This window comes from Mus caroli, chromosome 4 (assembly GCF_900094665.2).
Source record: "Mus caroli chromosome 4, CAROLI_EIJ_v1.1, whole genome shotgun sequence".
NCBI lineage: Eukaryota > Metazoa > Chordata > Mammalia > Rodentia > Muridae > Mus > Mus caroli.
Genome location: NC_034573.1, coordinates 21,097,947 through 21,120,332, shown reverse-complemented (window position 1 = coordinate 21,120,332; position 22,386 = coordinate 21,097,947). Strand labels below are relative to the sequence as shown.

Sequence of the window (22,386 nt, the reverse complement as noted above, 5' to 3'; positions counted from 1 at the left end):
CATTATTTACATGTATATTTCAAATCTCTTTTATAATCCGGTAGTTTTTTAAAGGGAAGCCTTTACAATACTGTTCACAACATTACATCTGAAAGTTCTACCCCTTGAGTCAAGATTGCCTTGTTACCATGTAACAAAAACAAAACATAGAATTCTCTTGGTATGTGAGGCTGATGTAAGATGGAAACCCCAGATGCCGCCTCTGCTGCATTTTTTTTTTTTTTTTGCTTCTGACTTATTCTCTTTCTACTGTAATTGTACAATTACACAATTGTATTGTACAATTGTACTGATTTCTAGTATACTTGTGGAAGTTTAATATATCTGTCTGTCTACTTCTGACTTGCCAATAACTATTTGATAAACTAAAACACGTTTTCAACTTTCAAACTTTGGAAATACCCAATGTATTATAAATCTGAATAACATTTAAAAGGATTTTTTAAAAGTGAAAACCAAAACACATATGATCTCTATCAGAGATTCTTGGCTTATCCTACGAGGCAAAAGTGTAAAAGAACTTCCATTTCTCCTTGGAGCAATTAAGGGATACTGTCTGACTTAATATAGCTTCCTCCACCATGACCCTGCAGTAGACTCCAGGACAAGCTAGAGGACTCGGAGCCCCGCCCCGAAAGCCCCGCCCCCTTAGGTCCGCCCAGAAGCCCCGCCTTCTCGGAGATTCAACCCTTGGAGCCACGCCCCGCGCTGTCCTTTAGGAGGCGGGACCTGGGGCGGGGGTGGGGGCGGTGCGGCGGTAAGAACTGTCACCCCTGGTAGAATTCGCGGTTCTTTCTCTTAGCTGGTGGGTCCCCGCGGAGGCAGGGTCCCAGACTCCGGTGAGCAATTGTGAGGCCCCAGAGCTGAGACCCACAGGGACTCCGCAGCTAACCCCTGCGCGCTCGCCCGCCAGCCAATCGTGGGCCGCCTGCCTGCGACGCCCTTTGACCCCGCGTCCCGGGACTCTAGGAATCCGGTCGCGCTCAGCCCAGCAGCCCGGTTCCGCGCCGGTCCCCGCCGCTAGGTTAGTGTCCGCACCGCGCCTGAGCCTGTCCTTGTCTGCCTGGATGCCCGAGTGGCCCTGAGGTGGTTCATCACCACTCGGTCCTGAGCCCCGAACCTGCGAGCGGAGGCCCCTGGCGGTCGCCGGCCGTCTCCTAGCCCAGCTTAAGACCCCGAAGGCCGCCAGGACAAGTGCGTCCTCCTCCGGGGTCTTTGTTCTGTTCTCCTTTAACTGGCTGGGCTCTGCCTTTTCCACTGTCCCTCCAGGGTGGCCGCTTTCTTTTCTGTCTGCAGAGGAACAAGTTGGCGAGGACCGGAGCTTAAAACTTTTGTTTTGTTGTTGACAAAGACATAAACGGATAATAGAGTGGGAGAAGTACTGAAAATGGATTACAAGGAGGCTTTCGTGAGCGTTGTTGTGAGTCTGGAATGAGCTTAGAAAAACAAATGAGACTGGTTGGTCTGATCGCATTGCAATGTGTGGGCTGCAGCTTGAAAGAAAAAAAAAAGCAAAATTATTCTAGGTTTTGGTGAAACTATTTCACGTTAGTTACACTTACAAAACTGCTGCTCTTATTCCTATAATAAGTAATGAGTGTGTGGTCAGAAAATAAACACAATGAGCTAGCTGCCTTCTCCTTAAGTGTGAGCTACAGTGGAAGGTGAGGGAACCATTGTTAAGTCACCTGCCTCAGAGAAAAAATGTCATTGTAGTATGCCTTCTATACTTGAGGCCGCTCAGGGCAGGCTGGAGACAGGAACCTCAGGTCCAGTACGGTATTTTGCCTTTGCAGGGTGCTCAGCTGTTTACTAGCCCAAAAGCTTGGAACAAGTTCTCTGCTCAGTTTCAACACCTGTAAGTTCTGCTTCATAGACGGTTGTGAAGATAAAAATGGAAAATGAGATTATGCCGGACAGAACTTGTGTACAAAAGATTACCCGCACTTTGACCTGAGCAAGATTCTGAAAGTTTCAGGTGTGTGTTCTGAGCATTAGCTGTATCTAACTGTAGGTACTTCCTCTAGCATAAAATTAGAAGAAAATAGCATCAACAGAAAGAAAAAAACAGGAGGAATCTTTATCATTTAATTATAACTTTAAAATGGAATCTGACTTTTCCTGAGTTATATAATATGAGCAAATGCATTAAAAATAATACACAACATTCGGCTTTTGGGTTATTTAGATCTCTTAGCTGCCTGAGTATGTAATCCTATTCATTCGAAATCACTTGACTTTCACATTAACTATCATTTTAAAAGATTAAAAATCAACAAACATAAAATTAGCATGGTTTCAGAAGAACTAGTTTTCTAACTGGGATACTGCAAACTTCCCTTTGAGTGAGGATACGTTGTCAGTAGTCAGGACCCTGAGCTTCTTGCTTTAAGAACCTACACACCTGCGGTTAACTTGAAGTTTGGTAGTTGTTTTTTTCACAGGTAACTTATGAAACCTCTCTCTTTAGTTAGAGCTAAGTAAAGTAGTTCCTTTGCCTGTCTCCTGCAAGAGCACTGCATGTTTTAGGCTTCAGGGGCAATGTGTTGTCACAAATTTTAAGATGCTCTATTGTTGAGATGGTCTTCAAAATTATTGAATCTTCATGAATTTTCCTTTACAGTGTTGTTTATACACCTCACACAAATCTGGTCTGCATATGTATAGTAGAATATGTTACAGATATATTTGCTGAATACATACCATTGTAAGAAAAAGGAGGGCCAAAACTTAAGTAAGCTGAATAATGATCAGGGGTATATAATATTTGTTGGGATCTAGTAGAGTATAAATATACTAGGATATATATATATATATATATATATATATATATATATATACCCTATACACACACAATCACACACACACACACACACACACACATATATATATATATATATATGCTGTAGTATATTTATATTCAAAATCTTGTACACAGATAAGTTGGTGCAGTGTACAGTGTAAGAATTGCCAGCATTAAAGAAGAGCAGGGTTGCTTCAATAGAGTTTTATACTCAGGAGTCTTTAGAAGAGACATGAGGAGAGAATCCAGACTTTTGCTTTGACTTGAAACTTGAAAGGTATTTTAGAGAATATGACATGCTGTATTTGTTTGTTTGCTTTGTGCAGGTAGGACGAAGGGTCAAACCTAGAACCCAAGGAATTGTTCATGCTATACATATGTTCTAACTACTGAATTGCATGCTCAATCCCATATGCTGGATTGGTTGTATTTCATCTATCAATCAATTAATTGATAGGCAGAGCCACAATATGTATCCCTGGCTAGCCTGGAAGTTCCAGAGTGGCCTGGAAACTCAGAGATCTGCCAGCCTCTGTCTCACAGATTCTGGGATTAAAGTGTGTCATCACATACACCACCACCATCCCACCCCCCTGCTAGTTCTGGATTATTGTCCTGCTACCCATATTTTCCTCATGAATAATTGCTCATGGCTCATCACTACTTAGTAGTACATTGTCAGATGTGAAATATGCCTTCATCCTGACAGGAACCCTATGAGTGAGATAACTGGAGCAGATAAAAGAAATATAGATATGTTAGGCTAGACAAGGAAAAATAGAAATGTGGACTTCTTGTAACTATAGAGCTCAAGAAATGTTTAAATAATATTTTTTACTTATTTGAAAATTTCATGTGTATTTATATCTCAGTCTTACCTACCCACTACTCACCACTCCAACATTGTCCAGAATTTGGCCATCACATATCCCAACTTTATGTCCTGTATAATTAATTGATTGATTTCTATTTACTGCTGCATGATGACTCATGGGTATGGGGTCATCTCCTGTGGTATGAGCAACCTAAGGGTGGCCACATTCCCAAGGATATGTGACTATCCCTGTCTGCAAGCAGTCATCAACTACTGGTAGTACTCAGCTGGATGTGGGGCCTTGAGAACACTGCTCCATGCTTATTCTTGTGTAGTTTGTCACAGTTACTATGAGTTCATGTGTACACCAGCCTGGTCATGCCCAGGTCATTTCACAGCACCCCTTTCCACCTCCAGCTCTTAAGTTCCCACTGTTCTTCTTCAGCAGCGCTCCATATTCCAGTGTTGTAGGGGCATGGTGGTGGTACAGACAAGCCATCTACAGCCAAGTGCTCTCAGTTGCTGATTCACAGCAACTTGAACAATAAGGAATCTCATTAACTACTATCAACTGCAATAGGAAGCTTCTCTGACTTAGAGCAGCATAAATCAATGGATAAAAAAATATTTAGAAGTATATACATACACACATACATACACTCACACACACTCACACACCTTCCTTTAGTGTTTTTTATGTTTCTTTCCTCATTTGTTTTAAATCTTGAATAATATTTGGTAATTAATTTAAATACTTCTCTCTTTTATTTTCTATTGCCAACATTACCTTGCATTGCCCACACAGCAAGTTTTATCTGAAAACAAAAATGTTCACATTAATAAAGGATCTTGGTGAGTTATCCAGCCTCACATAAGTGTATCATTAGCATGTTTCTCAAATGCCAACCTCAATTGTTTTTCTGTTGCATAACCAGTCCATTTCACACCAGCCTACTGAGTTAGTATTTCTAAAGTTAATCCTATAGTTACATCTAAATCTATAGCTCTCCCTTATTTATTCATTCACCCATTCTCTCTATGTGTGTTTATTCAGCATTCAATAGCAGTGCTTAATTGCTTATAAAATACTTATAAAATACTTAACCTCAGACAGTTTAGAAGACCGAGAAGAGATTACTATGGTTTTTTTTTTTTTTTTGTTTTTTGTTTTCACTTAGAGATAGCAACTGTACATGCGTCAAGCATATTTCCAGTTTGTGTTTGATTAAAATAGTCAAGGTCATATCTTAAAATATATATATATATTTTTTTTTGCTTCATGGCTCATCAAAATTATCATCATCTTTAATCAAAGGGAAGGAAGGATATGGTATTACATTTACAGTTTGGAAAATTCAGGACAGCAAGTTACAGCAGCAAACCAAAGTGGTTATGTTCTTCTGTCACAACTTCCATCACAACTGGTGTGCAATGACTAGCTCTGTCATATTCGCACAGCAGAGCATTCACTTCCTGTTGTTATGCAGTGCTGAGCTTGAAGGACTATATAGAATTTGTCCTTCCTGAAATAAGCAGAGGTTATGTTCAGGTCTCATATGCACTCTATACTTGCCTAATGGCATTCTTTTTTTTTTTTCTTCCATTAAAAGAATTTTTCACCATTAAAAAATAAAGTTGCCAAAATAGTAAAAACAATTCAAGTCCTATATTCTTTCTTGAGTTTTAATCACATCTACAATGTAATTACATTGTGTTATTATATATGTGCACAGTCATCTCTAAGCAAGTTGGATAGATTGGTTAGGAATTTCCTGGGAACCCAAGTTCATCGATGTTTAAGTTTATATGAGAAATTGAATACAACTTACATGTTTCCTCCAGTGAATTTTTAATCATCTTTAGATGGTAATAATCACTATCAATATTGTCAAAATAGTCAATATTCTGTGTTTAGAGATTAATGATATGAAAAAAATCTGTACATCATTGCCACAGATACATATATATATGATATATATATGTATATATATACACATATATATATATGTGTATATATATACATATATACACACACACACACACACATATATATATATATATATATACATATATATACACACACACACAGACACACACATGTATGTGCATGTGTCAGCTTCCCTCTCTGGTGGTGTCTAGATGCTGTATGCTCTGAGTGGGTAGAGCTCAGGGGAGCAAACCAACCCACAGCACCATTCATTCATCATCTGGTATATGTATATAGTTGAATTTTCATATGCCTTTAAGAAACATGAAATGAGGAAATTTGCAGGAAAATTGAGGCATTTGGAGAGTATTAAATGATGTAACTCAACTCAGAAATCATGCCTTCTGTCTCATATGCATATCTTTAAGGTGTGCTTGTTTGTATATATATGTATGTAAAGAGGTGGGAAAATGGATATAAGTTATGGAACTTCAGAGAAAAATTCAGGAGTGGGAAAGGTGTTGAAGAAGGAGGTAAGGATAGAAGGACTCAGGAAACATGACAGTGGAAAGGAAGCTGGGGTGTCAGGGATGCAAGTGGTTTGATCAGAGGCTGGGGGACAAGAAAGGAGGAGACTCACCAAAACCAAATCTGCTTGAAAGGGCCATCAGGAAACCTAAGACATTTAAAATGTAACATTTAAAACTTTGAAAAAAATATTCATGATGATGAATGGAGAGAGATCTCATCTCCATCTGAGTCTGTAACTTAGCTGTGTTGAACTAGGGGCTACGTTTCTGACTCATGGGTTTTGGGGGACACAGTCATTCAGTGGTAAATCTTTGTTGCCAGAATATCTAACTTATTTTTCCCCCATTACTGTCACTAATTTTTTTCCTGATTCTATTCCATTCACAAATAAAATTTAAAATGTATAAATTATCCCCTTGTAATATTTGTCTTTTTTTATATTAAGGTTCATTTTTTAAAAATTTTGTCACTGGACTTTTGTTTTTATTTAAATGACTCAAAAGTATTTTCTTTCATTAATTGCTATTTAAAAATTATCCATATATACTAATTATTCACTTTGTATATTCTCTATACATAATATTTATTCACACGATGAAAATATATTTCATTTTATCAAATGGAATTCTAGTTTTATCTAACTAAATATTATTGGCATGTACATATGATATTTCCCAGTCAGTAGTTCTTGTATATATGTATTTGCTGTGTTTGTGTATGTGTGTGTGTGCGTGTGTGCATCTGTGAGTGTCTGCATGCATGTTTTTTTATTTGACAGTATTTAATAATGATTATAATACATTTTATTTTTTAATTGTAATGATTTTATTTTAGATATCATTTTAAATACCTTAGAAAACGTTGATATCAATTACTAATGATCCTTTTCTCAATGAATTACAGAAAAACATTTACTAGTTTGGAGTTTAAAGTATGTCATCATGGCAAAATTTCGAAGAAGGACCTGCATCCTTTTGTCACTTTTTATTCTATTTATTTTTTCTCTGATGATGGGCTTAAAGATGCTGTGGCCAAACGCAGCATCCTTTGGACCTCCTTTTGGACTTGACCTCCTTCCAGAACTTCATCCACTAAATGCGCATTCGGGAAACAAAGCTGACTTCCAAAGGAGTGATAGAATCAACATGGAAACAAATACCAAGGATTTAAAAGGCACTGGCATGACTGTGCTGCCAGCCAAAGCCTCTGAGGTGAACCTGGAAGAACTACCTCCTCTGAATTACTTTTTACATGCATTTTATTACAGCTGGTATGGAAATCCACAGTTTGATGGTAAATATATACACTGGAATCATCCGGTTCTGGAACACTGGGACCCTAGAATAGCCAAGAACTATCCACAAGGACAACATAGTCCTCCAGATGACATTGGCTCCAGTTTTTATCCTGAGTTAGGAAGTTACAGCTCTCGAGATCCTTCTGTCATAGAAACTCACATGAAACAAATGCGCTCAGCCTCAATTGGTTGGTAATTATTTTTTTTTATTTATTTATATGTATATAAATAATTCTGGTGGACAATTAAATCATTAATAAATATCATTCTTTTATTAATTACAGTTGTAGGTAATACCCCTTGATTAAACTGCATGTGTGTCCTTTCCAAGTTTTTTATGTTCTGCTGTTTGTCGTTTTGTTTTCGTTGATTATTTTGGGGGGGGGGTACCAGGAATTGAACTGATGAATTCACATGTACTAGGGCAACCCCTCCACACCTGACCTATAGCTTCTTTTGTGCTGTATTGTGAGGAAGGGTCTTTAAGATTGAAGCCTGGTCTTCCTGTTTTAGCCCTTCAAGTAGCTGAGGATATGGCCCTACTCTATCAGATCTATGTTATGGGTGTTTTTAAGATAACTACTTTTTAATTGCCTTTAACATATTTTGTTTAATTGATAAATTTTGACATATTTTTGAATATGCAAATTTATTCTCAGTTGAATTCCCAATTTTCTTATTAATGACTTACATACAATATAAAGAATTATCTTATCTTTTACACTCATGAAATAAGATATCTCCAAAAGGCTTCATCCTTGATCATACCTGCCATTCTAGTGCTTGGAAGGCTGAAGGCTGAAGGTCATGAGTTCAGTGCAGGGGACGTTTGTCCCCTGCCTTCAGTTTGTCATCATCTTCATTTCCTTATTTACTGCTGACCCTGACCCCACTCTAGCAACTGGATCTGATTTCTGTCCCTGGGAAGTGCTTGTGATTGTTCCTTTATGACAGCAGAATGAGTTAGCTATCCTGTTTGTTTGTCTTAGTTTGCATAGCACAGTATTTTGTGATTCACCTGTGTGGTAAGAATATCAGTTTTGGTCATTTTTACAAGGGATTACATTTCATCGTATGATTAAGGGTGTTTGCTTCTTCAGCCATGCATTGGACATTCCACCGTGTTTTTGCTTTTCTGTAGCCTGTGACTAGGCTTTGTGACTTGAGCTCCCCCTCCCCAATTGCAAATCCTTTGTCAGTTTCATTTTTATTTAATGCAATATGGTTTTTAATGTTCCATTTTACCTTTCCATTTGTTCTGTTTATGCTCCTCTCCTAACTTTTTATATGCCTTATCTGACATTGAATATCTGAATTATTTCTTCCTGTAGCCTCTTTTGGCCTAGTATATATACAGTCCTTGTTCTTACTTACTGTTTAATATGCTGGAACATTGCAGTGTGTACCTTTAACATAACTGGTGAAAAGTGATCAGTTATTCTCTTCTCACCAATGCCCCTCATTCATCTCTGCCTATTGTGTGATATCCAGGTACAGGGCTTTAGATAATCATGAAATCCTACAATGACAATATATAATCTGGTGCCTGAGAAATGGTTTAGAATCTCTAAGGGCCAGTGTCAGAAGATTTCACATAGCCAGGGCTGTTGTCTTTTTGAGTTCCACTAATAAAGCCTGAAACTTTATTTCTTGTGTTCTTTTCATTGTGCTTGCATGTATTTTATTCATTGTTCTTTGATACATGCTGTTTGAGCTCAGGAAGGTAGTTTCTTGAGTGACATTGCTTTGTCTTGGCTGTTGAGAATGCTGATGCTGGCTCACTTAAGTATCTGCATAAAGTGCAGCAGAGACACATGAGCATTGAGAACCAGGGCTTGAGAGTGCTGCTTCCTGGAGCTGCTTCACTCCCTCAGGCATTCCCAAGGAAACTGGCTTCCAGGAATACTTTTATTACTAGCTCAATCATCCTTCTGCTACGACCTCCCTTCTTAAGGAGTAGGTCTTTGCCTTCATGACATTACTTTTTGCCTATACTTGATGTTGGTCGGCTATGACGTCAGTAGCTGTTAGAAATGTTTGCATAATTATTATAAATAGAATCTCGGTTTGAACTGTGGAAGAATGCTACTTTTAATATTCACATGCTTTGTGGCTTTTGACACGTACTGTTTCCCTTGTGTGTGATTATATTCACTGGTTTTTCTGAGAGGAAAATTTCTTTCCTGGGCTATATGCTGAGAACCTGTTTATTGTTGCTCTTGATGCTGTCACAGTTGGGCTAGTGGGCTACTTAAATGTTGATCACTTCTCTCCCAGCATTTCTTTTCACCAACATCCTTATCTAGGTGCAGCTCATTTATTCAATAGCCATTGTTTCCCTGGATCCCTAACCACCATCAGTTCTTTATTCTGTGCTACATCCTTTTGCTGTTTGGATGGAGGACAAAGACGGCCTTTTCCACATCAGCTCTAATGAAATGTTGCCTTGGTCCTCTATTTAGAATTCGTCTGTACATAGTCTCACTATGACAAAATATAAGTGTTAAATTCTGGCTCTCAGGCAATTTCGTTCTCTTTATTGGCTGAGTATTCCACCTGTGCATTTAATGTGTATTAGTCAAATGTATTCCCCATCCCCTCCCTTCTAATTCCTTCCCTATCCTCTGAACCACCACCACTTTTTGTTTTCAACCTTATGTATGTACTCTGTTTCTAAACTAAATCCTTGTGTCCAATTAGGGCTGCTCATATATGCTTTCTAGGACTATCTACTGGAACATGGGTAACCTCTTCGGGACAACATCCCTCTAGAAAACTTATACTCCTCCAACAGCCTTAACATTGCCTCAGCTAATGGTTCTGGATTTTAGCTGACTTGATTTTAAGCCATTTCTTATCTTGATTTCTTAATTTGCATAAACTTTCCTTTATACTACATTATTATTTCTTCCCCTAACTTAAAATATGTGTTAGTTCATTGAGATATCCATGCTGTCTCTCTACTACACCATTTTTTATATTTGAAGCTTTGAAGTATTTATCTTTAAGTATTTTCTCCATAGTTAGTGATTTCTCTGTAGACTGGTGTTTCTCATACCTATATTGTAATTTCTTAGCATAGAAATAGATACTATAGGAAAACACTCCAATCATGTTGCTTTTATAAAATCTTATAAATGATATTTATGTATAAAAACAGCATATGGATGGTTATAGAAGTATTATTCATAATTGCCAAAAATTAAAAAGCTACTAGTGTGACCTTTAGTAGGAAAGTGGATAAACATCCACACAATGGCTATGCAGCAGTAAAAATCTATGAGTTACTGAGTCATAAAAAACAAGGAAGACCTAAAATACAAGCAGTTTCCCAAATGAGTCCAGTTAGAGAGAGCTCTGTACCTTGAGATTCAAGCTATATGACATCCTGGCAAAGAGAGAATTATAGAGAGTGAAAAATCAGTTATTGCTGGGGGGCAGTAAATCGAAGGGAGAAGGGGTAAATAGGCAGAAGGACTAGTGTTTATAGGAAACTAATCTGTCTGATACTATAGTGGTTAGCTTATAACCTTATGCTTTTCTCTTTCTTTCTTTCTTTCTTTCTTTCTTTCTTTCTTTCTTTCTTTCTTTCTTTCTTTCTTTCTTTCTTTCTTTCTTTCTTTCTTCCTTNTTTCTTTCTTTCTTTCTTTCTTTCTTTCTTTCTTTCTTTCTTTCTTCCTTCCTTCCTTCCTTCCTTCCTTTCTTTCTTTCTTTCTTTCTTTCTTTCTTTGTGTGTGTGTGTGTGTGTGTGTGTGTGTGTGTGTATGTGTGTGTTTCGATACAGGGTTTCTCTGTGTATCCTTGGCTGTCCTGGACCTCACTTTGTAGACCAGGCTGGCCTCAAACTCAGAAATCCTCCTGCCTCTACCTCCCGAGTGCTGGGATTAAAGGCGTGTGCCACCACACCCGGCAACCTTATGCTTTTCTTAAAATCCACCAAACTTCACAGCACTAATAAAAGCTGCGGTAAATAGTAATCATAATATTATGATACTGTTCATCAAATATAGTAAATACTACATATGAATGAAAGGTGTGAATGTGGAGAACTGGGGAAGATGGTTGGAACTGTAGGAGATACTATATAGGGACTACATGCTTTCTTGCTGAGAGCCTTCATTATTCTAAAATGTGTACTACATTAATATCAGAAGATACCAATTGCTTAAAATAGTTCATAAATATTAGATACAGTAACCAAATAACTGCATCATTCTTTTGAATATACTTAGTCATGTCGCCAGCTTTCTACACCGCCATCATTGTTGATAATGCCCTGCTGCTTTTGTTCTTTGTTATGCTTTTCTATTAGGAGTTCTGGCCCTGTCTTGGTACCCACCTGATTCAAGTGATGAGAATGGAGAAGCTACTGATCACTTGGTTCCAACCATTTTGGATAAAGCTCATAAATATAATCTGAAGGTATATAATTTACTTTAAAAGTATATGTGTCATTGCTAGTCCTCTTATCCTCATGATAGTAATACTATTTTATGCCTCATTTTAATTAAAATTTGATATATGTAGAATGTTTTAAAATAATACTGCATCTTAAAGGTTTGTTTTAATAATTTAAATTTCAGAACCTATATAAGATACTCCTTACTATTTTACTGACCATGTTTTATACTCATTTATTAGATTTTGTTTTATTTTTAAACAGGAACTTCCAATGTAGCTCTTGCTTGGATCCTATAGATCAGGTTGACGTGGAACTCAGAGTAATCCTGCCTTCTCCCTCTCAAGTGCTATGACTAAAGACATGTACTAATTTGTCTACCCTGTACTATGTGGTTTAATAAGAAAAGAGGGGTTTCTTTGTGAACAGAGTATAGAAATTAGTGAAATTAATGTCTGAGTATCCCCTAAATTCCAAAAACTACTATGCCTAACAGTATAACCTTACATCTTTATAAATTGGGTAGAAAATTTCTGACAATTTTTTGAATTTTAAATTTTATATAATTCATTCTGTTAATGTTCATCCTATTGTCTATCAGATCCATCCCCTCCCCCCCCAACACACACACACACACACACACACACACACACACACACACACACACGCGCGCGCCCTGTTTAATTATCCTGGCAAGTCCACTTCTTAGTGTTCTTTGATGTTTGGCCTTCAACTGGAGTTTGATTGGCCTACTTGGGTGCATACTCTTAATGAAAACTGATCGCACCTCTCCCAGAAGCTAACAGTTTATGTGTAGGACTTGATGTCCAGCCCCCCTCTCCATGCCTCAATTGTACTCAGTTAGAGCTTGCACAGATCTCATGGATGCTGACATAACTGCTATGCATTCATATTTGTACCTTTCCTGTTGTAGCCAGAAAGTACTGTTTCCTTTAGTCATCTGTGCTTCTGATTCTTAGAGTTTTCTATCTCTTCTTCTACATTGATTCTTTCTTCTAGTAGAGAGATGTGTGATATTGATGTCCCATGGAAGGCTAAGCATTTTACAGCTTCTTATTCTCTGGATCTTGACCAGTTCACATATACTGCAGAAACAATGGTCTCTAAGGGTTACAGATGAACTAATCTATGGGTATAATGATACATCATTAGGAGATGGCTTAATATTATATCTACTTAGCAAAATAATAGTAGTAAGTTCTCCTTCAGAGACTATGGTTTATTTAGCCATAAATTCTTGGCCCTATAAAGGTTCTAGTATGGGTTTCATCTAAAAGAGTGGGCCTTAAATCTGAAGCTAGTTGGTTCTCTCAATCTTTTTTTTTTTTTTTTTTTGTATCATTCTTTTGAATTCCTTGTCTGGTATTATATTCTGGTTTCTCATTTTGAAAATATAACACTGTATAACTGAATATTTGAGAGGAGTCATGTTGCCTTAACTTTTCCTGGTCCTTGTTTCTTTGTCAGTATTTGTATATCTGGTTTTAGGCCATTGTGAGTGTTTATTATATCTCCTTTATTGTTTGCATTGAAATTTGAAATTCCTTTGGAAAGTCTTGGACTAGCTTTTAGCAGGGTTAAGGTGCCTTTCCCCCAATAGCTCCTGTATTGGGCATGCAATACAGCTCATGTGCACAGGGAGCATCAGTTATAATATCCAGCACAGCTTCAATAACAGAACATTGCAGGAAAAACTCCACTGATGGGTAGACCTACTAGGAAAACTCATTAAGTTTAAGGACCATAGAGAATAAAGGCACAAGGATAGTGTTTGCTAGGATATTACCTACTAAGGGGAGGAATGGAAAGATAATAAGTTGAGTATGAACAAGAATTCATGTAAAATAGGAAGTAGCAGGGAGGAATTAGGAAATTTGTTAGGGAAAACATACCCTAAAGATTACTGACATTAGAAAATTGAAATTCAAATTAGAGGAAGTGGTAGGGAAAGAGAAGAAAATAAAATGAAGTGGAAATGAGAGAGAAAGTATGTGGGCTGTAGGTTAGAAAAATACATAAGCGGAGACAATAGAAATAGGTGTTAAATCAAATAAATAAGAGCAAATATCTATGTAAGAGTGAAATTTTTTTAAAAATTAAATTTTAAAAAACTCTCCAATTAAAATTTCTTCCTTGATTAGAAAACATCAAGGAAAGCCCTCTTCTGCCCAAGAAGTCTTGTGCATTTGAATTTGCTGGTGGGAGAGCTGCTTACCTTTGTGTGCAGTTCAAACCTGATAATGCAGGGGTTACCCAATGAGACCCTGAATAATGGCTGTACCAGCCCATTCCTGGCTCTCTTTGCAAATAAAACTCTTAGTCCTACTGAGGGTCAGCCTGCCCGTGCCAGTGCTCTTAATCTGACATTCCTTGTTTCCGAGTTTTAGTTCAAAGAAACTCCCATGAGGGGTTCTGGGATTCTCCTCTCTTGGGGTTGGATTTTGGAGACATGAGTATGTACTGTTTTCTATGCTTCCCAGCACCGGATTTGCTTGCAGTTTCCCCTTGTACCAACAAAATATGTGATATTTTAGGTTAGAGGCAGTGGGTAACTTCCCAGTACCGGCTTCACACTTTGTTGGTCTACCTTTTTTGTTTCTCCTTTCTTTCTTTTTATTTTTCCAGCTTTTTGTTCTAGAAGTTTACCTTTTCTGTCATTTATAGATCCAAACTAGGGTCAAGGAAGGGTTTTTTATTTTACCTTATAATCATTTATATTGAAGTCCAGCATAGATTTCTGTAGCCCTAAAGAAAGCCTTGAGGTAGTATCTCTCAATCAACTGTCATTTGGCGCCTGCAGCTAGTCAAGTCATCAAGTTCTGGAACTACAACTGAGGCTGAATAAGTCATTGATTTATTTCATGCAAAGTAAATCCAGGGCTCCTGATCTGTCCAGTCAGTGCCCCAATTCTGTGGGGAGAGGTAATAAAATTGGACATTTTAGCTTTAATGAAGTTTTTAACGGTAAAGTTGTAAAATCTGACGATACATGAAAATAGACCCCTTTTATTTCTACTGAAAGCTCTTACATGGAAGAAGAATGTAATGAAGACCTCAGTAATAGTCTCTGTAAACATCAACTACATCAGATTTGATATGTAATAATCAGGAAGAGATTACATTTGATAAAAAGTTTTTTGCTGATATTCAGATTTTGTTAATGCTTAATACTAATTGCTCACCTCAGTAGCTTTTCAACTTACCAATCGTACTTTGAAAATAGCTTGTTGATTATCCTGTATTGATTATTTCTGATTTGGGGGTTGGATTGATTTTAAAGTTCTCTATTTGGAAGGTTAAGAAACGTTGTCCTTCTCGTTTGTTAATACTTGATTAGAAACAGAGTTTCTAGGCATGGCTTTGCCTTATGTTTAAGCTATTAATTCTAATTATATAATATGCTAATAGCATTAGTTACTAAATGCTTTGTAATGGCAATTTTGATTATTTAAACTAAAAGTCATTCTAGTTGAGTGTTTTTAATTATAAATAAGCAAAGCTAATAAAAATGTTTGAGGAATTAGTGACTTGTTTTGCATTACTGTTGGTGCAAATATAATCTTAAGTGGTGAATTGTTTTTTCCACAGATGAAATTTTAATATATAAATTTGTATTATTTACTAGAGCATACATTTGTAACACTTGGAACTGTCATTCCATTAGGGTAGGTATGTCACAGTTATAAAAGTCAAAGCTGGATCCTTTCTGCTCACTGTGTCTTCTCTGTGTAACATCCTAATATAAAAAAACAAAACTGTGAAACAACTGCTTTTAGCAGACATGGTGGAGCCAACTGGAAGACTCTACCAGTTCTCGAATTGGGAGTTTCTTCTCCAGTTGATGTTAGGTTTTCTGCTGGCCTTTTTTGCCTCATGAATCATGAGTAAAATAGAAATGTCATGTGCTTTCATGCTAGTGCTTCTATTTTGTTTGTTTGCTGTTTTAATATGAGAAGACACCTACCCTTCTCTACGACCCTAGTGACAAAAACCATGAAACTTACTTAAACCTCATTCACAGCCTAGACCAATGTCATCACACTAATACAGACTTTATTTGCATTGAATAAATAAAATGTACAGTTAAAAATTGTGGGGATATTTGTTATACAGCATCATCACATCAGATCTCAAAGAAACCAAAGACCCTATCACAATAAATTCAGCTGGAGGGATCAATTTGTTTCCCCAGGAGTATAAGGAAAATATTCCCCAGGAGTATAAGGAAAACTTCAGTTGTTGATTTTCTTGTATTGCAATAAATTTAGCATTTTATTTTAAAGTAATAGGTTTCTTTTTAACGTTTATATAAACCATGTTTTATACTAATGGTTTATAAGCAGCCATGGTTCTTGATGAGTAGTATAAATTCATAGTGAGAAATTAGCAAATTTTATCTAAATGAGATCTAAGCAGTGGTATAGAGTTTAATTTAGCTGTTATTTCATTTTGCATTGAAATCATTAATATATGCTTGCATATATTCATACAGTAGCTATTATGCACCAGAATCTGTTTTTTGTTTGTTTGTTTGTTTTGCTCTTTTTTTTTGTTTTGTTTTTTTTATATGAACAGTACTCATCCACACTTACAGTCTTTTTTTTTTTAATTAGGTATTTTCCTCATTTACATTTCCAAAAGTCCCCCATACCCTCCCCCCCCCACTCCCCTACCCACCCACTCCCACTTTTTGGCTCTGGTGTTCCCCTGTACTGGGGCATATAAAGTTTGCAAGTCCAATGGGCCTCTCTTTCCAGTGATGGCCGACTAGGCCATCTTTTGATACATATGCAGCTAGAGTCAAGAGCTCCGGGTTACTGGTTAGTTCATATTGTTGTTCCACCTATAGGGTTGCAGATCCCTTTAGCTCCTTACACTTACAGTCTTAGGTGTAAGATAGAGGCAAGTGGATGGGGGCTCCAAACCCAACCATATCTAAATAAAACATAAACGAAATAGATTTTGCATCTTATGTTAAGAGAATTTGCAGTCTTCTAAGAGACAAAACAAAACACAAGTAAGTTGTTGAAAGAGAAAATTACAAAATATTTGCTACTACCAGTTGTAGGAGGACTTAGCATCACTCGTGACATAATGGGTGCTACCAGGTGAAGGCAGGGGGTGGCAGAATTAAGGAAGAAGAAGTATACAGTTAGATGCTCACATGGGAAAGTACTTTAGCTAAGGGCTCAAAAGAGTTTCGTAAAGACAAAATCAGTAGTGTGGAATCAAGTTCTTACATGTTTTACATTCTCTAAAAGTAATGTAAACATTGAATTTTATAAGTGAAATTCTGTTATTTTAGATTTTATTTTAATGCTAGTATAATATATTTTTCTGAATGGAGGAGAAAAACTGTGACCAAATCCTGTTATTAATTCAAAATATATAATTAATAGTTGAGAAGTTATAAGTGTATAACAATTTACTGAAGTGCCTTGATCTGCACTTAGTGGAAGAAGGTGATCTTTTATGGTCTGCAGCTCCAAAAGCAAATTGCAAGGATGGCTTGGCCTGAGTTCATTACTGACAGACCCATCCATCAGTGTGGTCTCCTAAGGACAGAATGGTTGATTTACTAAATACCTTGACTTTAAAATTAATTCTATGAAAATTAATTAATGAAAACTACATTTGCTTTAATTACACAATTGAAAAAAAAAAAAAAGGAAGATTTAAGCTACAGTAACGTGGCTTTTCTCCATCAGGCATTGTGACACTTATAATGTAAAATTCAAACAATAATTTCATTTGATTGGCAACAAAATGTATTTGCTCTGGATAAATCATTGAATTTCAGAATAATTTTTATGATTATCATTTAAAGTACTTTATTCCTTATACCATATATATCTTACTAGTTAGAGATAATATAACAACATTGCTTATTAGTTAACATAATTTCATAAAGTTGATTTTGTACAGCTGATAATTTTAGGCAGAAATCTTAAGTATCTGGTTGTGATATTTGAAAGAAAGCTTTCGTTTCTGCTTTCTACTATGACAATAGTGACTTATGGACCTTAGCAGTAGCAATATGAAAATTGCTGTGCTCTGTGTAATTGTCTAAGTGTTTTTTTTTATAAACTATCCTTTGAATAATAAAAGAATAAATGCATATTCACAGGATGCCTTTTTAAGGATATTAAACTATGATTTAATCGAATGCTCTATTGTTTCTCCTTAGGTATAAATGTAATGGTCAAATACCAAAGAAAACAATTCATGTTATTATGGGGGAGGAGGTACGGGATGTGAAACAGTCAGAGGACAGACCGAGATGGGGGAAAAGACTAGACTTTAAAAAAAAAAGATTAAAGAATTAAAAAAAACACATAAATAAATAAATAAATAAATAAATAAGGAGTATAGTCTTTTACAATCTACTTCAAAAGAATGCCATCTTAGAAAAGCTTTCAGTCAGCTACCTCACATTGTAGCCAACAAATGCAGGGCTATTGGCAACTTGCTCCTCCTAAGCCAACTTACTTTTTTATTAAGAAACAGGAAGAGCAGCAATATCAACCAACCAGACCCCCCAGAGCTCCCAGGGACTAAGCCACCAACCAAAAATTACACATGGAGGGACCTGTGGCTTCAGCTGCATATGTAGCAGAGGATGGCCTTATCTGGCATCAGTGGGAGGGGAGTCCCTTGGTCCTGTGGAGGCTGGCTGAACCAGTGTAAAGGAATGCTAGGGTGCTGTGGGAGGAGAGGGTGGAATGTGGGGGAGCACCCTCATAGAAGCAGGGGAATGGTGGAGAGGATAGAAGGTTTAACTGGGAAGGTGGATAACACTTGAAATGTAAATAAATAAATAACGAATAAAATAAAAAATGCATTCTTAATAAAAAAGAAGGAAAAGAAAATGGATTCAATGAGTACCCAATGCAGTAATGAAGGCTAAGTGAGCCCATGTGTATGACATGCTTCACTTACATATACTCATAGAAACTTTCAGTAAGTTTTATCTAGTAAGATATAGTTGGTATCCTCTGGCTTCAGTAAATATTCACCTTAATGTTGTTGACTTGATAACTTATTAATTATGTAAAATGTACTATCATAGATAATGCTTTAAAATTGATATTGTTTTTCTTTTTTAGGTCACTTTTCACATAGAGCCATATAGCAATCGAGATGATCAAAGCATGCATCAAAATGTCAAGTATATTATAGACAAGTGAGTTTCTTCAACGTTCATAGTTATACTGTGTGATCTGGTGGTAGTTACTGTTCTGAGTACATTTAAATGATAACAACTGAGAATTGGTTTATGAGCTGTCATTTCTGATAATTTTACCACAGGTAAACTGAAGATAACTCACAAGGTTCTTATAGTTCACTTTTTGATAAATGAAGGGTGGTGCATTCACTATTTTGTATGCTTTTCAGGCTGTTTATGATTTCCATTTATACTTATTTTAGGTTTCTATTTTTAAAATCTTATGAATATATATTTTGTCTTTTAAAAGAAGGTTCTGATGAGCTGTGAAGTGAGTTTATACAGCAGTGTTTGCATATATGTCTCCATTTGCATATGCAGAGATTAAGAATTTTGTAATTAGTTTCATTCTGGTAAAGTATTTTTCCGATAAGATTCTCTAAGGTATGTTATGGTCTTATAAAGAATCATCTCAACAACAAATGGACACCTGTCACAGATAAGATAACCCAGTTTCTTTGTTCCTGCAGATCAGTGTAGTTTCTCTATGGATTTAGTCACCATTTGCTTTCTTTGAGAGATAATTGAGATAATTAACTTCCGGTCTGGTAATATAGCGAGGGTTTGCATTATTATACTTATAAACCTGACTCACCGAAGATTGGTAACCATATGCTCAAACTTCATAGATCAGTTTCACTTTGGTGAATAGTTTTATTGTGACATATTCTATGAATGTTTATCTTACTTTTTAATGTATCTTTATTGCAGATATGGAAACCACCCAGCCTTTTATAGATACAAGACCAGGACTGGGCATTCTCTGCCCTTGTTTTATGTCTATGATTCTTACATCACAAAGCCTACAATATGGGCCAATCTTTTAACACCCTCCGGATCTAAGAGCATTCGCAGTTCTCCTTATGATGGATTGTTTATTGCACTTCTAGTAGAAGAAAAGCATAAAAATGATATTCTTCAGAGTGGTTTTGATGGTATTTACACATATTTCGCCACAAATGGCTTTACATATGGCTCATCTCATCAGAATTGGAATAACCTGAAGTCATTTTGTGAAAAGAACAACTTGATATTTATCCCAAGTGTAGGCCCAGGATACATAGATACGAGCATCCGACCGTGGAACACTCAGAATACCCGCAACAGAGTCAATGGGAAGTATTATGAAGTTGCTCTAAGTGCTGCACTCCAGACCCACCCCAGTTTAATTTCCATCACCTCTTTCAATGAGTGGCATGAAGGAACTCAAATTGAAAAGGCTGTCCCCAAAAGAACTGCTAACACAGTATACCTGGATTACCGGCCTCATAAGCCAAGTCTTTATCTAGAACTAACTCGAAAGTGGTCTGAAAAATTCAGTAAGGAAAGAATGACGTATGCATTGGATCAACAGCAGCCTGCTTCATAATGTATCCCTTACAGTTTATCACGTCTACTAGCTTAAGTCAACACGCTGTGTTTTTGTTATGGAAAGAAAACTCAAAATCAATCTGTGTTTGTAATTATAACCTTTATCAGTTATTTCATTTTTACTTTTTAAAAGATTCATTTTCTTACAATGGATAATACCATACAGAGAAAACATCTGACAAGAAAGATTGTGTCTGTAACATTCCTGATGATATAGGTTTCTGAATTTCTAGCTACATTGAAATCTTAATGGGATGGCCCTTTAGTTTTTTGTTTCACAGTAGAAAAAAATGATTATATTACCATCACAAAAAGTAGCTAACATTCAAGTAAGTCATAGTTATATACTGGGTCCAAAGACATAGAAGTATGTACATGCTAAGGACATCTGGCAACAAAAGTTCAGGCCTAAAGATCAGTAAACAGATGTGCTTCATTTCTGCTCTCTTCAGGGAAGTTTGTTAATAATATTCAGATTCTGGCTGGCTTCCCCTGGTGATCAAACTCACTTCTCAAGTTTCTTGTGAACACAAACTTGTTTAAGTTACAAGCTATTTTATTACATTTCTCTATTTCTGTTAGCCATGGTCTATTCTCAAATGGCTTTGTGCAGAGCATCCATCAGTGTCATCATTTGAAGACTTGGGTGCCTGTGGTGCTAAGTGCTTTTCTATGTTTAATGCCCTGCCTGGTGTGTCCTGCTGAATTAAAGACTAGAAACAATAGGTAGTTTAATAAATGTTAATGACTGGCACATGCCTTTAATCCCAGCACTTGGGTGGCAGAGGCAGGTAGATTTCTGAGTTCGAGGCCAACTTAGTCTACAAAGTGAGTTCCCGGACAGCCAGAGCTATACAGAGAAACCCTGTCTCAAAAAACCAGAAAAACAAACAAACAAATGTTAATGACTGCTCTTATCTATGAGGAAAACCATTGTTTCTCAGTGGTTAAAATAAATGTTCACCAGAAACTACTGAACTGACTGAAAAATGATAACATTAATACTCAAAAGTGTTTTCCTTTTAATATTTTCATTTAATTTTACTGTAAGACAGAAAATTTGCTTATCACTTCAAAACTAGAGATAAATATTTTTAAAGTAACATATTTTTCAGTTATGTCCTTATTTTTGGATGTCTTACACTTTTGGTTTAAAAAGAAACTGTTAGTGATGTAGTTACAAATTGAAAAGTTCTATGCTAAAAGTAAATTTTTGTAAAAGTGAAAATAGGAGAAATTGACTGAATTCAATATTTATAATTAAAATAGAAAAACCATCCAGTCTATATAATTTTACACAACTGTTATTTCTTAGTACTACAGAGAGGATCAGTTGAATAACACTAACAGATATTGCATGCCAGTCTTCATAGCATAAAGACATTTAGAAACAAGTAAGTTCTGGAATGTATTTTAAAATACAGAGCAGAGAGGAAACAGTTTTAGGGTAAGAGTGACTGCTATGTGAGGAAAGTTCTTTCTCTGCAAGCCTGAGGACCTGAGTCTGAACACCTAGAACTCAAACAGATACGAGCTCATGAGCATGCATGTTCTATTCCACAGCTTCTCCAGTGAGCGAGAGAAAGTGTAGACAGTACAGAGCCCAGAAGATCATGAGCCAGGTAGCCTGCTGTACACAACAGCAAATAAGGCATATGTCTCAAACATGGTGGGAAGCAAAGGTCAGCAGGCAAAGTTACTCTGACATTCAGACCCACCTCATGTCATATTCAGTCTCCCTCTTACTCTGGAATGTTTGAAGATACTTACAGAGCTTTTTTAAAACGCATGTTTAAAATAATTCTTTTAGCATAAAATCTTTTTCAAGAGATATACTAACCTTATTAAATTAAAAATTTCTATTTATCAGAATTATTATTGGGCCATAAAAATTGTGAAAATAATAGTCTGATTTTTCCAGATAAATTGTAAGAATAATTTAATATAGTAGTATTTTAATATTACACATCTCCATTGGGATGAGGAGAAATAAAACCT

The 22,386-nt window shown here is 36.4% G+C and overlaps 1 protein-coding gene across 3 annotated transcripts; it reads left to right on the top strand.

The window, feature by feature from the left end:
- Positions 1–759: 759 nt before the first annotated feature.
- Manea (mannosidase endo-alpha) lies at positions 760–21,213 on the top strand. 3 transcript variants are annotated; one of them, XM_029476425.1, is made up of 6 exons: positions 1,031–1,194; positions 1,797–1,978; positions 6,979–7,560; positions 11,685–11,794; positions 18,899–18,975; positions 19,729–21,213. In XM_029476425.1, exons 3-6 carry the CDS (start codon positions 7,017–7,019, stop codon positions 20,384–20,386), a joined length of 1,389 nt encoding a protein of 462 aa, XP_029332285.1. In that variant the 5' UTR covers positions 1,031–1,194; positions 1,797–1,978; positions 6,979–7,016; the 3' UTR covers positions 20,387–21,213. The 3 variants fall into 3 exon arrangements, with proteins under 3 accessions (XP_021016381.1, XP_029332285.1, XP_029332286.1); XM_021160722.2 differs by lacking the exons at positions 1,031–1,194; positions 1,797–1,978 and adding an exon at positions 760–1,024; XM_029476426.1 differs by lacking the exon at positions 1,797–1,978.
- Positions 21,214–22,386: the final 1,173 nt, after the last annotated feature.